This window comes from Carettochelys insculpta, chromosome 2 (assembly GCF_033958435.1).
Source record: "Carettochelys insculpta isolate YL-2023 chromosome 2, ASM3395843v1, whole genome shotgun sequence".
Taxonomy (NCBI): Eukaryota; Metazoa; Chordata; order Testudines; family Carettochelyidae; genus Carettochelys; species Carettochelys insculpta.
Genome location: NC_134138.1, coordinates 46,428,812 through 46,444,607, shown reverse-complemented (window position 1 = coordinate 46,444,607; position 15,796 = coordinate 46,428,812). Strand labels below are relative to the sequence as shown.

The following is a 15,796-nucleotide window of genomic DNA, read 5'->3' as shown; positions in this document are numbered from 1 at the left end:
ATTTTTGTTACATTTCTAGCCCTCACTTATATAGAAAAGCTTGAAAATCTGGACCCTAAAGGCAACCCCAAAGAGCAAATAAAAAGACTCCAAAATGCTGATCTGCCACAATCTTGTGATTTTTATTTATTTATTTGTTTGTTTGTTTATTTATTTTTGGAGCCAGCTTCAAGCTGTTGGAATGCTTGGGACAGGCAATACTGTATGCCGTTAAGAAATCACACTGTACCCTGTAATGAGGCCTGTGAGGGCTGGGGTGCGGGAGATCACCACTCCAAAGGAGGAGCTGAAAAAAAGTCAGATGACAGAGTTAGACAACACTGACTCTTTCCCAGCTGGTTCTTTTAGATGGACCCGATTCTCCCACTTCAAAGCAAAAAACGGGCGGACCAATCCCCACGCGGCGCTGCAAACAGTTTCCATTTGTACTAAAGGGGGCACAACCAGAAGGGGAGGACACACCACAAACTGAAGTTTCTTGGATGTGTGAGCGGCGAGAGGCGAGAGCTGCCGCCGCTGCGCCTGCCTCCGCCCACTGGCTGCCTGAGCTGCCAATCTCTGCTGTAATCCTGCAGGAATTTCTCCCGGGTTTAACTAGGAGTCGCTCTGCTGCCTCCTCACACGCAGAGGCGAGGCCGGCGGCAGACCGTGGACTGGCCGAGGGCGACCGGAGCAGATCGGGACCGGCAAAGCGCTGCTCGCCCCTCCGCGTTCCCAGCGTCTCGCTCCCCCCTTGACTGATGCCGCTGCAAGCGAGTCAGGACAACTGAACCCCTGCCCGGGCGGGAGACACCCCCCGCCCCAAGCCGACCCAGCAACTCCGCCCTGTGTCTAGTGGGATCCCTGCCTGCAGGCAGCCAACGAGCGAGGAGCGCCGGCGCCAGAGGCGGCTGCGGGAGGGAGCGGAGCTGAGCGCAGCGCCCGGGGTCTCCGCTGCTGGTGCCGCGGGCTCTGGGGTAGCGGACGGAGCAGCCGGGATCGCTCGGCGCCTGGGTTTTGCCTGGAGCGGCAGCTGCCTCGCCTGCAGCCCGGGAATAATGCGGAGCGCGTGGATACTGCTCACTTGGGGCTTGGTGGCCTCCGTGTCCGGGGAGTCGGTAAGTGGGGCGGGGGGGCTGCGGCACCGGCTCTCCCCACCCCCGCCGGGAAAGCTGCGGACGAAGGAGCCCGTGTGCCCGGCGGGCGCCGCAGAGTCTCCGCAGGGCAGGAGTTGCTCTGCCACAGGCGGCGCTCGAGCCCCCGCCTGCCCACCCGGCCGCGCGCCCTTTGGCTGGTGCGGCGCCAGGGGCCGTGCTGGGGGGTGGGGGCACAAAGCGCCCCGGGAGAAAGGCGCTTCTGCCCCGGCGGAGGAAGGGGGCTGAGGGCGGCGGGGGCAGGACGAGCGGCTGCTCCATGTGCCGAGCGGGACTCTGCGCCGAAGTCGCTTGGCTGCCCCCTTTTGCGCGGGCGGGCTGAGGCAGCAGTTGGTAGCTGAGAGCTCCCCCCCCACAACCCCAACACAGACCAGCCCTCGCCCGGCCCGCGGCTGGGGACGCCGCGCAGTCTGGCCGCGACCCGGCCGGCGCTCGGGTGGAGAAGGTGTGGCGCTTGGCCGGGCGTGGCTGTGCGGTGCCGGGGGCTGCCGGCGGCCGGGCGCGCGCCCAGGCTGCGCTCTGGAGGAGTTCGCAGAGCGCGTGGCGCGGAGCCCCACGGCGGGACGGGGATGGCTCTCGGCGCCGAGGCTTTCGGAGGGCAAAACCCAGCCGCGGGGGCGGATCTGGCGGCCGCGTTGGCGCGCGGACCGTGCCCCGGTGTTCCCCGATGCGGGCTTGTCAGTCCGCCAGAGCGGCAGAACCCAGCAGGGCTCCCCGGGGCCGCGCGCTGCTCCTCGGGGCAAGGGAAGCCTTTGGCCTGGAAGTGGCTGCACTGCTGACCCCTTTCCTCGCCCTCCTCCCCCCGAGCGGCAGGAGTTTTGCAGTCAGTTGACCCTGTGCTCTGGGGCAGGAACAATACACGTTTTCTGATTTGCTCTCCCGTTAACGGGCCTGCCTCTCCTCCTTTCCTCGGCTCTGCTGTGCTGAAGGGAATTGCTGCCTCCAAAATAGCTCAAGTCCCTCCCTGTTCCTGAAAATGCCCGGGGGAGCTGTTTGGTTCAGCTAGATAGCCCTTACTTGCTCAGGAAAGCTGCCTTTGGTGTCTCCTTCCTACCCTATGGGCAAATGAAGTGGTAACTTTTAAGGTAAAAGACAACTACAGAAATGCTCCCTTGAGGCATGTTTGTGTTCCCTCCCTCCCTCCGCCTTACTTTGAGGTTAGAAGTACCGTTCTCCAGTTTGTGAAATTTGGAGTCAACATGACTCCCTGGAGGGATCTGCTTCCATTCTGTATTCCCCTTGCAGCCTTCTTTGAAACACTTGCATCACAACTACCGAAACAAAAAATCAATAGCCGAGCGAAGTTGAAGTCGTATACCTTCATTGCTTTGGCACCTAAAGTGACTTGGTTAATCTCAGTTTGCCTCTTTTCGGTTAAGAATTTTTTAAAAATAAACTTATTGAGATTTTTGAGCTTGTTAGACTATTTTATACTTTGAAAAAAGAGCTTCCTGATGCACACTGAGTATTTACCCTTGAGAAACATTCCAGGCAATCTGGTATCTAAAATCACAGGCAGGGAAAACAAGAGCTCCTCTGTTAGAGGAACATACAAGTGGAGCCTCCTCAAAACACGGAGAGAGGCTTAAGACTGACTCTTCTGATAACACTTTACAGATGTGTTTCTCTGTTGCTTATGCTGCTGTATACCTTTTCAAGAACCACCAATATATTTTCACTATCTTTGGCTCTCTTGTCGATTTAGTCATCTGCAAGGGTTTGAATCTCTGGTAGGGAGAGTCCTTTACCTTCTGTTTCTTGCTTTCCCTCACCATAACATTGGGTAATAAGGCTTTACTAGCATTTGTGGCTTTTTCACTAATTCTTGTAAGCGCTTTGAGGCAAAAGGTGATACAAAACTACATCTGCTGCTTCTTCAGTATTTTTAGGATCTTTAACGTTTCTCAATGCATTGTTTCTTAATAAGAAATAAAGTACTTTGACAATTTAATTCATTTGGAATGAGCGGCTCCACAGTGTTAAACAGTGTCACTCACATGCCATATTTTTTCAAGTGTTTTAGATATACTTATTTAAGTACAAACAAAATACAGAACCTCTGCTTAGAGGTGAGACAGTCTTTCATGAAAGCCTTTTAAAGCTAATATTTTCTCAAAATAATTAAACCTCTCCCACTACTAAATCCTTACCCCCGGCATAACTAGTGATTCTAGTTTGTATTATGAAAAATAAAAATTAGACTCAGTTCATTATAGCAAATCTTTAATTAATGAGCTACTGTATATTTTAATACTTTCTATTTAAATTTTACAGCTATAATAGCTTCTAGATGTGCCATAACTGTCAAGTTCTGTGATGGTGTGGTAACCATTAAAATGCCACAGCAATTAGTAAATATTAAGTTTTATGTTTTGCCTTAGGACCATTGCCGCGTTCTGCCGTGAGCCATGAGGCCAGTTTGTGGGGATGAATCAGTGCTGCTTGGTTTATGGGTTAATGGAAGTGCAACATAAAGTATCTAGGGGAGCAGTGTTGGCTGACTGCCTTTAGTGTAGTGCCTTTGCAGCTGGAGGAAAGTTTTGAAACAACTGTATGTAAAGGAGGAATAATCATTCTGTCACTGTCCCTCTGGTATCTGACTGTAAGTATGCACTGTTCCCTCTAGTCATGTTTTCCTAGAGCTATGGTTAAGAAAAGATACAGGAGGATTTTATAAACATTGTTCTTAATAAATGAAGAAAACTTGGAGATTAGAGAAGTTCATATGGATGTTGAAAATTCTACCAATTCTCAGGGCGCCCTATCAAATAGCTTATTTATAGTTTATAACTAAGATTCTGGTAGCTTTTTATGGGGGAAAAACAATATCTGAGGACCTCCAGCATTCTTTTTATGGAGATAAATTATCCATTTTTTTAAAGGAGTGTGCTCATTCTGTGTGCATTGCACAAGAAATTATCAGTATTTTTGAGTCTACGCACAGCACTTTATTACAAAAAAGTTCAAAGATATGCATGATTGGTTTCTTGATTTCAGTGCAAAATAATACTCTGTAAAGGTATATCAACTTTTAGTAATAAATCTCTGCAGATATTTTTCTCTTGCACTGTAGTGTGAGTGCTGTGAAGTAGGCATCGCACTGACTTAACACAGTTCTGTTGTGTCTGTTCTGGTCTGGCTATGGTCTGAAGAAGTGGGTCTGTCCCACGAAAGCTCAACTAATAAACTATTTTGCTAGTCTTTAAAGTGCTACTTGACTGCTTTTTGTTTTGACTTAACACAGTGTGTTTCAGCCATTAAAAGGGAATATTTGAAAAAGATTTGATCTCTTAAAAGCTTGAATCTAAAATATTTACCCGTGTTGACTTTTGTCATGGATGCCCATGAATTTTGTGCTATTGGTATGGAGCTGAGAGGGAAGAATTATATGGATTTTGGAGACAGATATTTAAGCTAGAGAGGAGAGAAAAAAATAAGGTAATAGGTTATGTGTTAGGTTTACCTGCCTAGAGTGTTTATTTTCAGCAAACTTCGTCTTATCTGCTGTGTTCGTCTGAGTATCTTACTGTATTTCTAAACAAAGATAGGCGACTTGCTTTTCTACAGTACATAGGCTATAAGGACATATTGAGTGGACTATATTTACTCCAAACCAGAGAGTGGTGGTATTTATTTCCTTATAGTGTCTTGTTAAGTAGCTGGCACGTGTTAACGTAGTGTGTCATAGGTGCTCTTTCTTTAGCTAAATTTCTGACTAGACCCAACCCAGTCCTTCATCTATGTATATTTAAAGTATCTCGTCTGTGTCTACACTTGCATTCCTCTTTTGAAAGAGACATGCAAATAAGGGGAATTGAAAATGAAAATGAGGTGAAAATTTACATACCAGACATCTCATTTGCATAGTCTTCTTTCAAATGAGGACATGTAAATCTGCACCTCATTTGCATTTTTGATTTCCCTCATTTGCATGTCTCTTTCAAAAGAGGATGCAAGTGTAGACACAGCCCCTGTTAAACATATGAAACTACTGAACCGCTTTGAAAGTCTTTTGACAGACTTAAACTGTCATGTATCTTTAATATATTTTTAGTACTGCCATATACTTGGAAATATGTTTATTTGTCAGAAGATAGTTTGAGCTAAGCTAAATCTCAAAGCTTTCTAATTCAGTACAAATTTTCAAACTTATATATTGAAACCTAGTTGACTATTTGGCTTTTGGTCATAAACTGCCGTTTTGAACTTGGCAGCTATGAGGCCTGAATTGCATCTAAGGCCAGGTTTACACTATACATTAAAGTTGCCTATAGATAAACAATTCTAGCAATGCCATTTCGTAGCTAGAATCAACTTATTCTAGAATCAACTTACCTGGCCATCCTCACAGAAGAAGGCTGATGGGAGAAACTCTCCCATTGACCTCCTTCACTCCTTGTGATATTCAGGGGTACAGGAGTCAACTGCCAACCACAGACAGTTTGATTTCATGCATCTCTATTAGGCACATGAAATTGAACCCTGGAAGATTGACCCTAACTGGGTCAATCTTCCCTGTAGTGAAGGCATACCCAAACTTAATCTTGGGAGTGTAGAGATGTTATCTTTTGTGTGTCTGTAAATTGTAGACTCCAAATACATAATTATTAGGAAGTAGATGAAATCATAATATTCAGGGACAGATTAAGATAAACTCTTTGGCCTTTTGGGATCTGGTTGCACAAGTGGATGTTGCTTTCATAGAGAGAGTGGTATTAGTGCAGCTTGTCTGTTTGCTTTTGTGAGTTTGAGCTTGTTAGCCTACTTCAAATGGTGTGATGAAGATGGACTTTTTCTTGCATTGATCTTCCTCTCACTACTGAGGAGCAGATCTTCCTTGGGTACACCTGGCCTTCCTCTAACACTTTGGCCTCCAGTTTTAAATGTATATCACTAAACCTTAATATGAATTTAAAAAAAGGAGAAACTTCTGGATAATAGAGGTGTTTCTTTTTCTTTTCTTTCTTTTTTTTCTTTTTCCTTTTTTTTTTTTTTTTTTGCATCCTATTTTCCTGTGGCTTTTAGCTTCTCTGAATGTAGGGTAGTTCTCACTTTTTAAACAATTCATTACACAAATAATCTAACAGTATTGCCTCTTAATCCCCTACCTGGCTCCTGATGAACTCCTTGTGATTAGAGATCATTTATTTACACTGATGAGCGAGTATCTCTTCCAGTTCATTAAAAGAGACATCAGTAGCACTTGAAAGACATCTGTGTTCCTTTCCTTCATTTAGGAGAAGAAGGCTGCTGCCTTAAATGTTGTGGGTAACTGTAAAGCAGGGAATCACTGGCATGCAGAGCCTCTGAAAGCAACAAGCAGGAGAGCTTAGGAACTAACTGGTATATTGAACAGATTTGTGTATGCCCCTCTTTTCATCACCATTTGTCTTAACGCAGTAGCAGCTGCATGCGGATGGCATTGATTAATCAGATTATCCCACCAAACTGACTTTTGCCATTTATTCACTAGTTCAAACATTTTCCTTATGGCTAAGAATTACTTGTTTTATTGAGACTAAGAGTTGGAACAAAGAGTGCTTGTCTAGTTCTGGAAAAGCACCTTTTTGTAATCTTATTAGATTTGACTGACTATATTTTTTGACAGAGAGATGTTGTTTCTTGAGAATGGAAAGCTTATTCTAGGCCCTTGTAAAGACATTGCTTGTATCTAAGCCATAAAGATGTCTTTTATGCTGTGCCTCTTGTCTTAACTGCAGCAAGCAGTAAGTGAGCAATTTGGTCTAGGTTCAAGTCACATTACTATGGTGGCATGACATGGTTTCCTGTTGTAGCAAGTATGAGAGAATTACTTTAGGCTGTTCTGTGAACAGATTTTGTTTAACTGTCTTTAGTTCATGCTTACAAGACAAGTGCCAATCTTTACAAAACTGGTAATTTATGCATAGGTTAGATTGCATGACTGATCTGAGAACCTGATTTCTCTTGTTCTCATTGAAACATCATTTTCAGTCTTTTGAATAAAGAGAGTGCATTAAGGTCTGACCCTGTAACAATAATAATCCCTATTTTCAGTGGTTTTATTTTAACGTTTTTGAATAGCATGGTCCTGAGGGATCATGTCAAAAGCATACTACATATTGCAGGCAGCAATCTGAAATGTGTGTGCTCTGCAACAACAGTGGAAAAAAGATTGTAGTGGGAGGGAAAATAACTTTAAAAGAACTATTTACAACATAAGTATTTACACATACTTACACCAATTTAATTATTTTTGTCTGGATCTGGAGCAGTGGGTTCATTTAGAGTTACGTAATGACTAACAGTGCAGTGATGAATCTGAGGTATTTGTCCTTTTCAGCAAATAAGCTATTACAGTGCCACATAAGCAATGTTTAATTCAACTGTGAGTTGGGCATTTCATTCTAAATACCTATTTTTAGTGCTATACAACAACTTACTCAAATTTTCCTTTTAGGCTAAATTGTTTCAGTCTATAGGTGAATTTATTTTGGGAAGATTAGATAAAAATCTGTCCATCTAGATTTGAATTATATTTATGAGCACAAATAAACACTGTATTCTAAACGTGCAGGACAGCAGGGGCTACGTCTACATGAGTAGCCTCTGTCAACAGAAATCACTGTCGACAGAGAATTTATGGCAGTAACCTCTGTCGACAGATTGCGTCTACACATAAAAGCAGATTGAAAAAGCAATCTGCTCTGTTGACAGAGAGCAGCCACACTGCCCTGCCCTCTCCTGACAGAACGGTTGACTGGAAGCTCAGCAAACAGGGAAGCAGAAGCCCCCTCTGTTGACAGAACTGTCTACTCGGGCACTCTGTTGACAAAACAGTGTTGTCAGAGGCACTATTCCTGATTGGGAACAGGGATAATGCTGTCAACTGAATAACTGAGTTTTGTTGACAAACTCTCGACAAAACGCTTTAGCTGTGTACATGCTTGGCAAGTTTTGTCCCTAAAAGGGCTGTACTGTCAACAGAAGTTGCCTATGTAGATGCAGCCTAAGTGGTTTGCCCAAGATGAAACTGGAAGTCTGTGGCTGAGCTGGGAATTGAACCAAAATGTTCACTAGCATTCCAATAATTTAAAGACCTAATACTGTTTGTATTTTAAATAATATTTAATGTGTCAATTTTTTTTATATTACTTCATTAGTTTCAAGGCTAATACATCTTTTTGTGTATCTAACAACCATCCCTAACTTCTCACTTGCAAGACATGTCTGGAATGTTAAGCTAATGGGCTCATGTAAGTAAAAATATTGCTGATACATAAACAATGGGAGTTGTAGCCCTTCTCAGAGAGCATCTGGATGTTGACCTGCCTAGCCTTAAGGGCATAGGCACCCTAAGTGAGGAATATTTTTTGTTCCTTCCCCAAACCTGGATCCATAAATGAGACAACAAAATGGGTCCTTCATCAAGATTTTTCCAGAGGTTTCTCTCAGTTTCCCTCTCCTTCCATAGGGAACCTGTTTGGCAGGTCCTCCTCCCTCCTTCTGCTGCCTGAGTTTTAGTGACAGTGTAGGTGTTCAGACTCAACAGTGGTGAGCATGTTATAAACACATAGGTAGATAAATAAGTGAACTTCTGGCTGAATGGACCACCTCAGTTATGGTTCATGTTGGTCTAAATGTGCTTGAGCTCATCTGACTTTAAAAGCTAATCTTGGCTGGACTCAGTTGGTGTTTAGATGGAAGCCCAGAGAGGCAAATGGGAAGTCCAAGTTTTGCACAGGAGACAGTGCTTGCAGACCTCAGGTTCGACTGTCATTCAAAGTGCAGATTCTTTGCTCAGTTAATTGATCCTACCCCTTTTGGAGGCAGAGTTCCCTGGTTCAGAATGTTTCTTAAATTCATTCCAAACCAAAAACTTTCATTTAATGTCAAACCGAGACTTTTCCATATTGTGTGATCCCACAGTCAAATATGGAGTTATAAATGCATCCAGTTGATGGGGTATATGTTATTTAAAAAAACCAAAAAAACAAAAATCCTTCAAAGAAGATGTTGGGAAAAAAAAACTAATTCAGTGTGATGTAAACATACCATAATTCAGGAATCCAAAATTTAAGGTTCCCTCCCTAACTTTAAATCTGCCACACTGCACATGCAATTGAGGCATACATTTAGCACCGTAAACAGTAATGTAAAATACGGTGTGAGCATAAATGGGATAACATTGCTGGGACAACATCACACCGTGAATTTCCTGCAGATTACGGACATCAAACATTTATTCTGTGATTTTATTTAAATGGGATTATGCCTCGTATTATATTATTGGGTCTGCCCACTCACTGATGCAGAAGATTTACATGGCTGTCTTATGTCAGTGGTGAAAGTTATCAGTGTAAATTTTCATGCAGTAAAATCAGAAGGAACCTCAGAAGAGGACATATGCACATCAAAAATTAGTGATGTAAATAGGTTGCTTACATAAAATTGATGGCAAAATGGTGAAAACTTCATCAAAATCCAATAGTAGCAGATAATACATGTGGACAATGCGCTTATAGGATTATAATTGAGTTAAGGAGCTACACTATTGAGTGTATGAAAAAAGGAGGGGAAAGAAGAAAACAGCATATGACCCAAAGTAGATTAGTACGTAATGTTGGGGAGGAGATTGGAGTGTGCTGCTGCTTTATTTATTAACTTAATGAACATTTTATATCTGTCTAGTGAATTAAAATGCCATATGCAGCACCCAGTCTCTGGTCTTTGAGTGGGTTTGTTTATAATTTCGTCAGCACATTATTTGGTTATTTCTCAGCTAAGAAACTGTTTTTTGACTATAATGTCAAATTGTTTAAAGCAGCATGAAATATGCCAGAGTCCACGTATCTACAGAAATGAGGTAGTCCAGAGGGTGTTTTATGTTGTTGAGTATTGACTTTGTTTGTTACCCTCCAGCTCGTGGTTCGAAGCTAGAAGCTGTGTTTGTTTACAGCAATATAGTAGGTACCACAGAAATCCCCCACAGAACCCTGGAAAGACAGTGAGTTAATAAGCATGTAAAAAAACTGCTTCTAAAAATTGCCTTTGTACTTCTATTACTCCTGGAAGTTAGAAGGAGCATAATTCCACAAGCTAAACACATTATATGCAGGGTGTAATTCTGAGAATCTTTCTTCAGATACTTTTAAGTTTTGATTAAATTACAGTGTATATTAAAAAGTCCTATTTAATTATATATTTAAAATATTATCCAGTCCTCTCTTACTGCTTTGTCTCTTAGGGCAGGATTATACTACTTCTCAAGTCGATCTAACTTGAATTGCTCAGAAGTGCAAAAATGACACCCCAAGATTGATGCAAGTTACAGCAACCTAAGTGCTATCTATGCAGCACTGTAGCAGTGGGAGATGCTCGCCTGCTGACACAGCTTTTGCCTTTCGTGGAGGTGGCATATTTAGACACTGCTTTCCTCTTGGCATAGAGTGTTTTCACCAGATGTGCTATAAGCAATGTGGCTGTCGACCTGCCCTTAGAGTTATCACTCTTCTTCAACACCTTCCACCCCCGGAACTCTAGTGACAGGATCGCTGTTCAGATTATACAGTGGTGCAGTGTAAGTGCGTAGTTATGTAAATAGGTGGACCTCTGGCTAATGGAACCCCACAGAATCATGTTAAGAATGTAGGCTCTTATGGCTGTACTTGACACTGCCTTGGTTGATAGAAAGGGCATAACTGGACTGTGCAGCTCTGGATGCTCTGATCTAACTATGTGCAGCCTGAACCCAGTTTCCAACTTACTTTATAATATTTGGATCCTCCCTGGGAATTGTTGAAAAGTCTGCATGGATTGATCTTAAAACAGAAGCAATGGGAGCTTTGTACACTGGCTACCATTTTCAAAACTAAAAGTATCACTACAGTACTGGATTCACAGCACTGTATCACCTATGCATAGTCACGTACTAGGGTTACTGTGGGGACCTGGGTCTGTCTGTACCAGTGGAGTAGGGATGGGTAAATCACACAATATATCTTACTGGTTGTTGTTTGAAACAATTGACAATATGTATTTCAAGGACAATGCTGTTTTCCACAACAAAAGATACTTCTACATATGTGATTGCTAAGGACCAGATCCTGTAGCGATATCTTCCTGGCAGTCCCTACCCCCCCACCTATGACAAGCTCCACTAAAGTTCATGAAGGCCTGTCTGCGTGAATGCCATGGAAGGACTGAGGCCTAAATGGTATGTGAGACTGCCACTCTGTTTTACATGGCTGATCACTTACCCTGGTGATGGTGCTCTGGGGACCTGACTGTCTTTTGTTGCTGTGGTTCAAAGGCAGAAAATTTTGTATCCTTGACTGCTGCTGGATACCCAGATACCAGTCTTCATTAGTACAGCTGTTGTGCCCCCTATGCGGCTAGGAGGTCCTGAGTTTTCTTCTCTGCTCTACATCATGTGTGATGAATAGCTGTACCTGGATAACTGGATTATAATTTTGCATTACAATTTTCAGTCTTTAACTAAGATTTAAGATTAAGGAAGCTGTAATCACTTCATAGGGTCCGATTCTTGTATGCTTATAGATGTAGCACCTTATTTCATGAATAGACCCATTCAGTTCAGCAGGAGTGTTAAGTGGAGTAAATTAATGAACACAAATATGTCAGACCTTGGCCTTCAGTGAAGCCATCCAACCTCAATGCCACCTTTATAAGATGATCAGTTATCTTTTCTGAGGCTAAAATACACTCATGCCTGTGGACATCTTGTGCTGGTTCTGAGCCCATACCATTGCCACCTTCCCATCATTTGTTTTTATTTTAAAGCTCCTCATAACCACTTTGGACCTTTTGTAGTTAATGGTTGTGCACATCTATCTTTGGAGACTTCCTGGTTTAGTACAGGTTGAACCTCTCTAGTTTGGCACTCTCTTGGCCGGAAATATCTGTAATCTGGCACAATTTTAGTTAGCTGGATGATCACTCATCATGGTGTGGACAAGTTTCTCATGGTCCAGAAAGTTTCTTTACAGCCACCAGTCCTGGCTCTCAGTTTTGTGTTCTGCTTATTTAGCTGTAATTTACTCCTAAGTGTCTTCTGAGAGCAAAAGAAGAAGCAGAAGTGTTGGTAATGCTAATAGACAATATTGATCTCCTGTGGGCGGCAAATTCTCTCATTCGGCAGCAGTCAGGTCCCAAGGGTGCTGGACTAGAGAGGTTCATCCTGTATGTCTCCAGTTTACAAGACAAGTAAGGAGGACTAATTTCATGCATTAAATGACTCTGTAATCATCATGATATTCCTTTACCATAAGAACCTTTGCCCTTTCACATATGTTAGAATGTTATATATTGATATGCTAGGTGACAGTGACAGTGCATGAAATCTCAAAGAAGAGTGAGAAATGATCACCTTCTGGACATGCTATTTGTTCAACCAGGAAATTGTAAAGTACATCTTTCTGCAGACTGTTGCAGACTTCTCTATGGATCAGTACATTTAAAAAAAAGTCAAAGCTTTATTTTTGCTGACTTATGTTAATCAAGTTATCAAACACAATTGAACAGGGAACCCAACCTAACACCTCTAGAGCCATGTTAGCCAGTAGTGCTAGGAGAAGTGCCAAAAAACAAAGCAAAATATCCAAAGGATGTGTGTAACCAGTGAGAGACCTTGTGTGTGTAGCAATAGCTAAGGTTTTCTTTGTGAACTTAACTGTGAAGGCTCATACTTCAAAAATCAGAATTCTAAGAAGCCTTTGATCTAAATTTGGAATAGTCTGACTTTGTAATGATTGTTTTTAACGTGGAGTTCTCACATGAATTGTACTTTTCTTTATAATTACTTTTTCCCCCCAACAAATCCTAATTCCCATTAAAAAACATCTGTTTTGGCAGTCTGAGAATGTGATTTATTTAATTAACTGTTATTGGTACATTTGGGGAAAAGAAGTAACAAAGGGTATCCATAGCCGTTCTGTGCAGATGTGCATCTCTGTGGATGGTGTGACAAAGTCCCTTGTCAGCCCCTGTGGGTCCCTGCGCTTCCTGGCTTTTCTCTGTTGCCTCAGAGACTCACGGAGGCCCCTTATCTGCCTCGGCCTTTCCAAAGGCTGGAGTCTCCACTTAGCGAGCCATCCTCATCATAGGCAGGTCCAGAATGGGGAGAATAAAGCCAGTCCCCTTGCAGGCCCGCGCCTGCTCCAGAGGAGTAGTCCCTCTGGGGAAGGGTTGGGGGAAGTCCAGACCCGCCCTCTACCCTGGACTCCAGCCCAGGGTCCCTACAAGGACAAGAGGCAACTGGCAGGGCCTCTACCCCTGCCCCAAAGTAGCAATCTCACCCTGGGCCACTTCACCCACTGCTTCCCTGTGGTACCTTCTCGCTCACTCACTCCCTCTGCTTTGCTCTTGCTCTGCTCTCGCCCAGCTCCTCTGGTATGCCTTCCAAAACCTTCCCCCCTGCTACTGGATGGGGAGTTTTTTATAGGGAGCGCAGGGCCCAGCTGACCAGTGAGGGCTTGGGCCTAGTCAGGGAACAAAAAAGCGTTGGCCCACCATCCAGTTTACCGTCCATCTAGAAGGTTCCTGAAGCTTCCAGGTAGGGGTCTGCCACAACGGGTATTGGCAGGAATAAAAACTTGGCTCCATCTTGAAGGTTAAGACTAATGTCTGTGATCCTGTTCTTGTAATCTCTTGTGTATCTGCTCAGGTCAGTGGGATAACTTGTGTGTGTGAGGTTGGGCGTGTGTGCATTTGTTGTTTTTGTCTATTGTCCATGCTTGTTAGTGGTTGGCATGAAGGATGGAACTGAACTGGGAAGATGATGTAATAATAGTTTGGCATCTTAGGTCTCTGGGAAAAGAGCTAAAATGGGCTACTGCAATGTGCTTTATGTGGGTATATTCTTGAATTTTACCTAGACTGGAATTTTGACAGAATGTAGAATGAATCTTCCACATCCCAGTCTTGGTCATTTGATAATTTTCCAAATTATGTGACAAGTGAGGCAGGGACCTTGCAGAAATAATAGGATTTGATCATATAACTGAAGATTGTGCATCTGCACAGGGAACAGATATAGGGTCACATGCATCTTTAATTTTGATATTTCCTAACTTTGAACTTTTCATCACTATGGCTATGTCTACACTTAGTAAAAACTTAGAAATGGGCATGCTAATGGCCAGATAGAAGAATACTAATGAGGTGCTGAAATGCATATTCAGTGCCTCATTAGCATGGCGGTGGTTGCGGCACTTCGAAATTGCTGCATTTCACTGCCGTGTGGTTCGTCTACACCGGGGTCCTTTTCAAAAGGACCCCACCAACTTCGAAATCCCCTTATTCCATGAACTCATAGGAGTAAGGGGATTTCGAAGTTGGTGGGTCCTTTTGAAAAAGACCTCGGTGTAGTGGAGCCGTGCGGCAGCAAAACGTGGCAATTTCGAAGTGCCACAGCCGCCAGTGTACTAATAAAGTGCTGAATATGCATTTCAGCGCTTCATTAGTATTCTTCTATCTGGGTATTAGCATGGCCATTTCAAAGTTTTTACTAAGTGTAGACACAGCCTATATGTAACATACCTATTCTTCTCCCGAGCATACAGAAAGCATTTAACTAATTTTCCAATTTTTTTATGGTAGGTTTCACTCACCCTTTCAACCTAAGTGTTTCTGCTTAAATTATGTTCCCCCCCCCGACCCTTGATGGAATCTGAAATGTATGACTCTGAATTCTGTTGTTTCATAAGTACTTTTTGACCCATGGACTTATTTTGGAGAACTTGAGAAATATAGACCACTTAATAGTACGCAAGTGGAAAAGAAGGCAGCAATATAGAGTACAAATAATAATTAGTAGTAGATAAGTTCACTTCTTAAGCTGTTAGTTCTAATTCACTAAAAAAAATCTTCAAATGGACTGATCCAAAGCAATCCTGCCTGACAAAGTGAGCAAGCCTACCCTGTCTGTTAATTTGTTGCAAAAGGTTTTGATGGTACTTTGTTCATGTCTTAAACAGCATACAAATCTTGCTCCAGAGCATCTGAGCAGAAGCAGCCATTACAAGACTAGTGTTAAATATAGCATACAGCTTAACAGGAATGACCTTCAATTAAGTAGAGGGAGTCTTTTATTTTGTACTCTGCGGCCGTCACTTAGCCTTTATTATGAGAGATGTGTTTGCTTGAGACTTTTGTGAATGGAAGCTGAACCTGAAGTGTGGTACTTAATACATGCATGAGAGGAGGAGGATTTCTACTGTTGTCATGTCATGTGGCTCTTTATTTTAATGAGTCTCTGAAAATTGGAAAGTAATTAAAAGAATGGTTTTTCCATTTTCCCTTGAAGTAGAGTGTCAAATGCTGGAATGCTAATTATTTGCAGAGTAGGGTTCCCCTATCTTAGTTTTATTTTGCAAGCTTTGTCTTTTTTTGTTTCTTGCTAAATAATTCACAACAGATGTGATCTGATTATGTCTCTAAATATTGCTTAGTTAGGCATTGTCTTGAAAATTTTGTCCCACTTTTCAACAGTGGTGCACTTGAATCAGTGCCAGATTTGGCATCTTTCAGGTGTATGTTAAAAGATGTTTTAAAATAAATACCAACCCACCCAGACTCCTAAACCCTGCATAAGCTAACATTGGTACTGTTACTAGTTGCAGTGTGGCTGCCAGGCTACTGGAAAATCACCACACATTTTTCCA

General features: G+C 42.8%; 1 protein-coding gene across 1 annotated transcript in view; it reads left to right on the top strand.

Annotated features, from left to right (window-relative positions):
* The first annotated feature begins 598 nt into the window (after positions 1-598).
* Positions 599-15,796, top strand: part of SDC2 (syndecan 2) — a 125,400-nt gene continuing 110,202 nt past the window's right edge. The window contains exon 1 of the mRNA XM_074986904.1: positions 599-1,097. Coding sequence (XP_074843005.1) covers positions 1,038-1,097 — 60 coding nt within the window. The 5' untranslated portion in view covers positions 599-1,037. The remainder of the gene's footprint in view (positions 1,098-15,796) is intronic.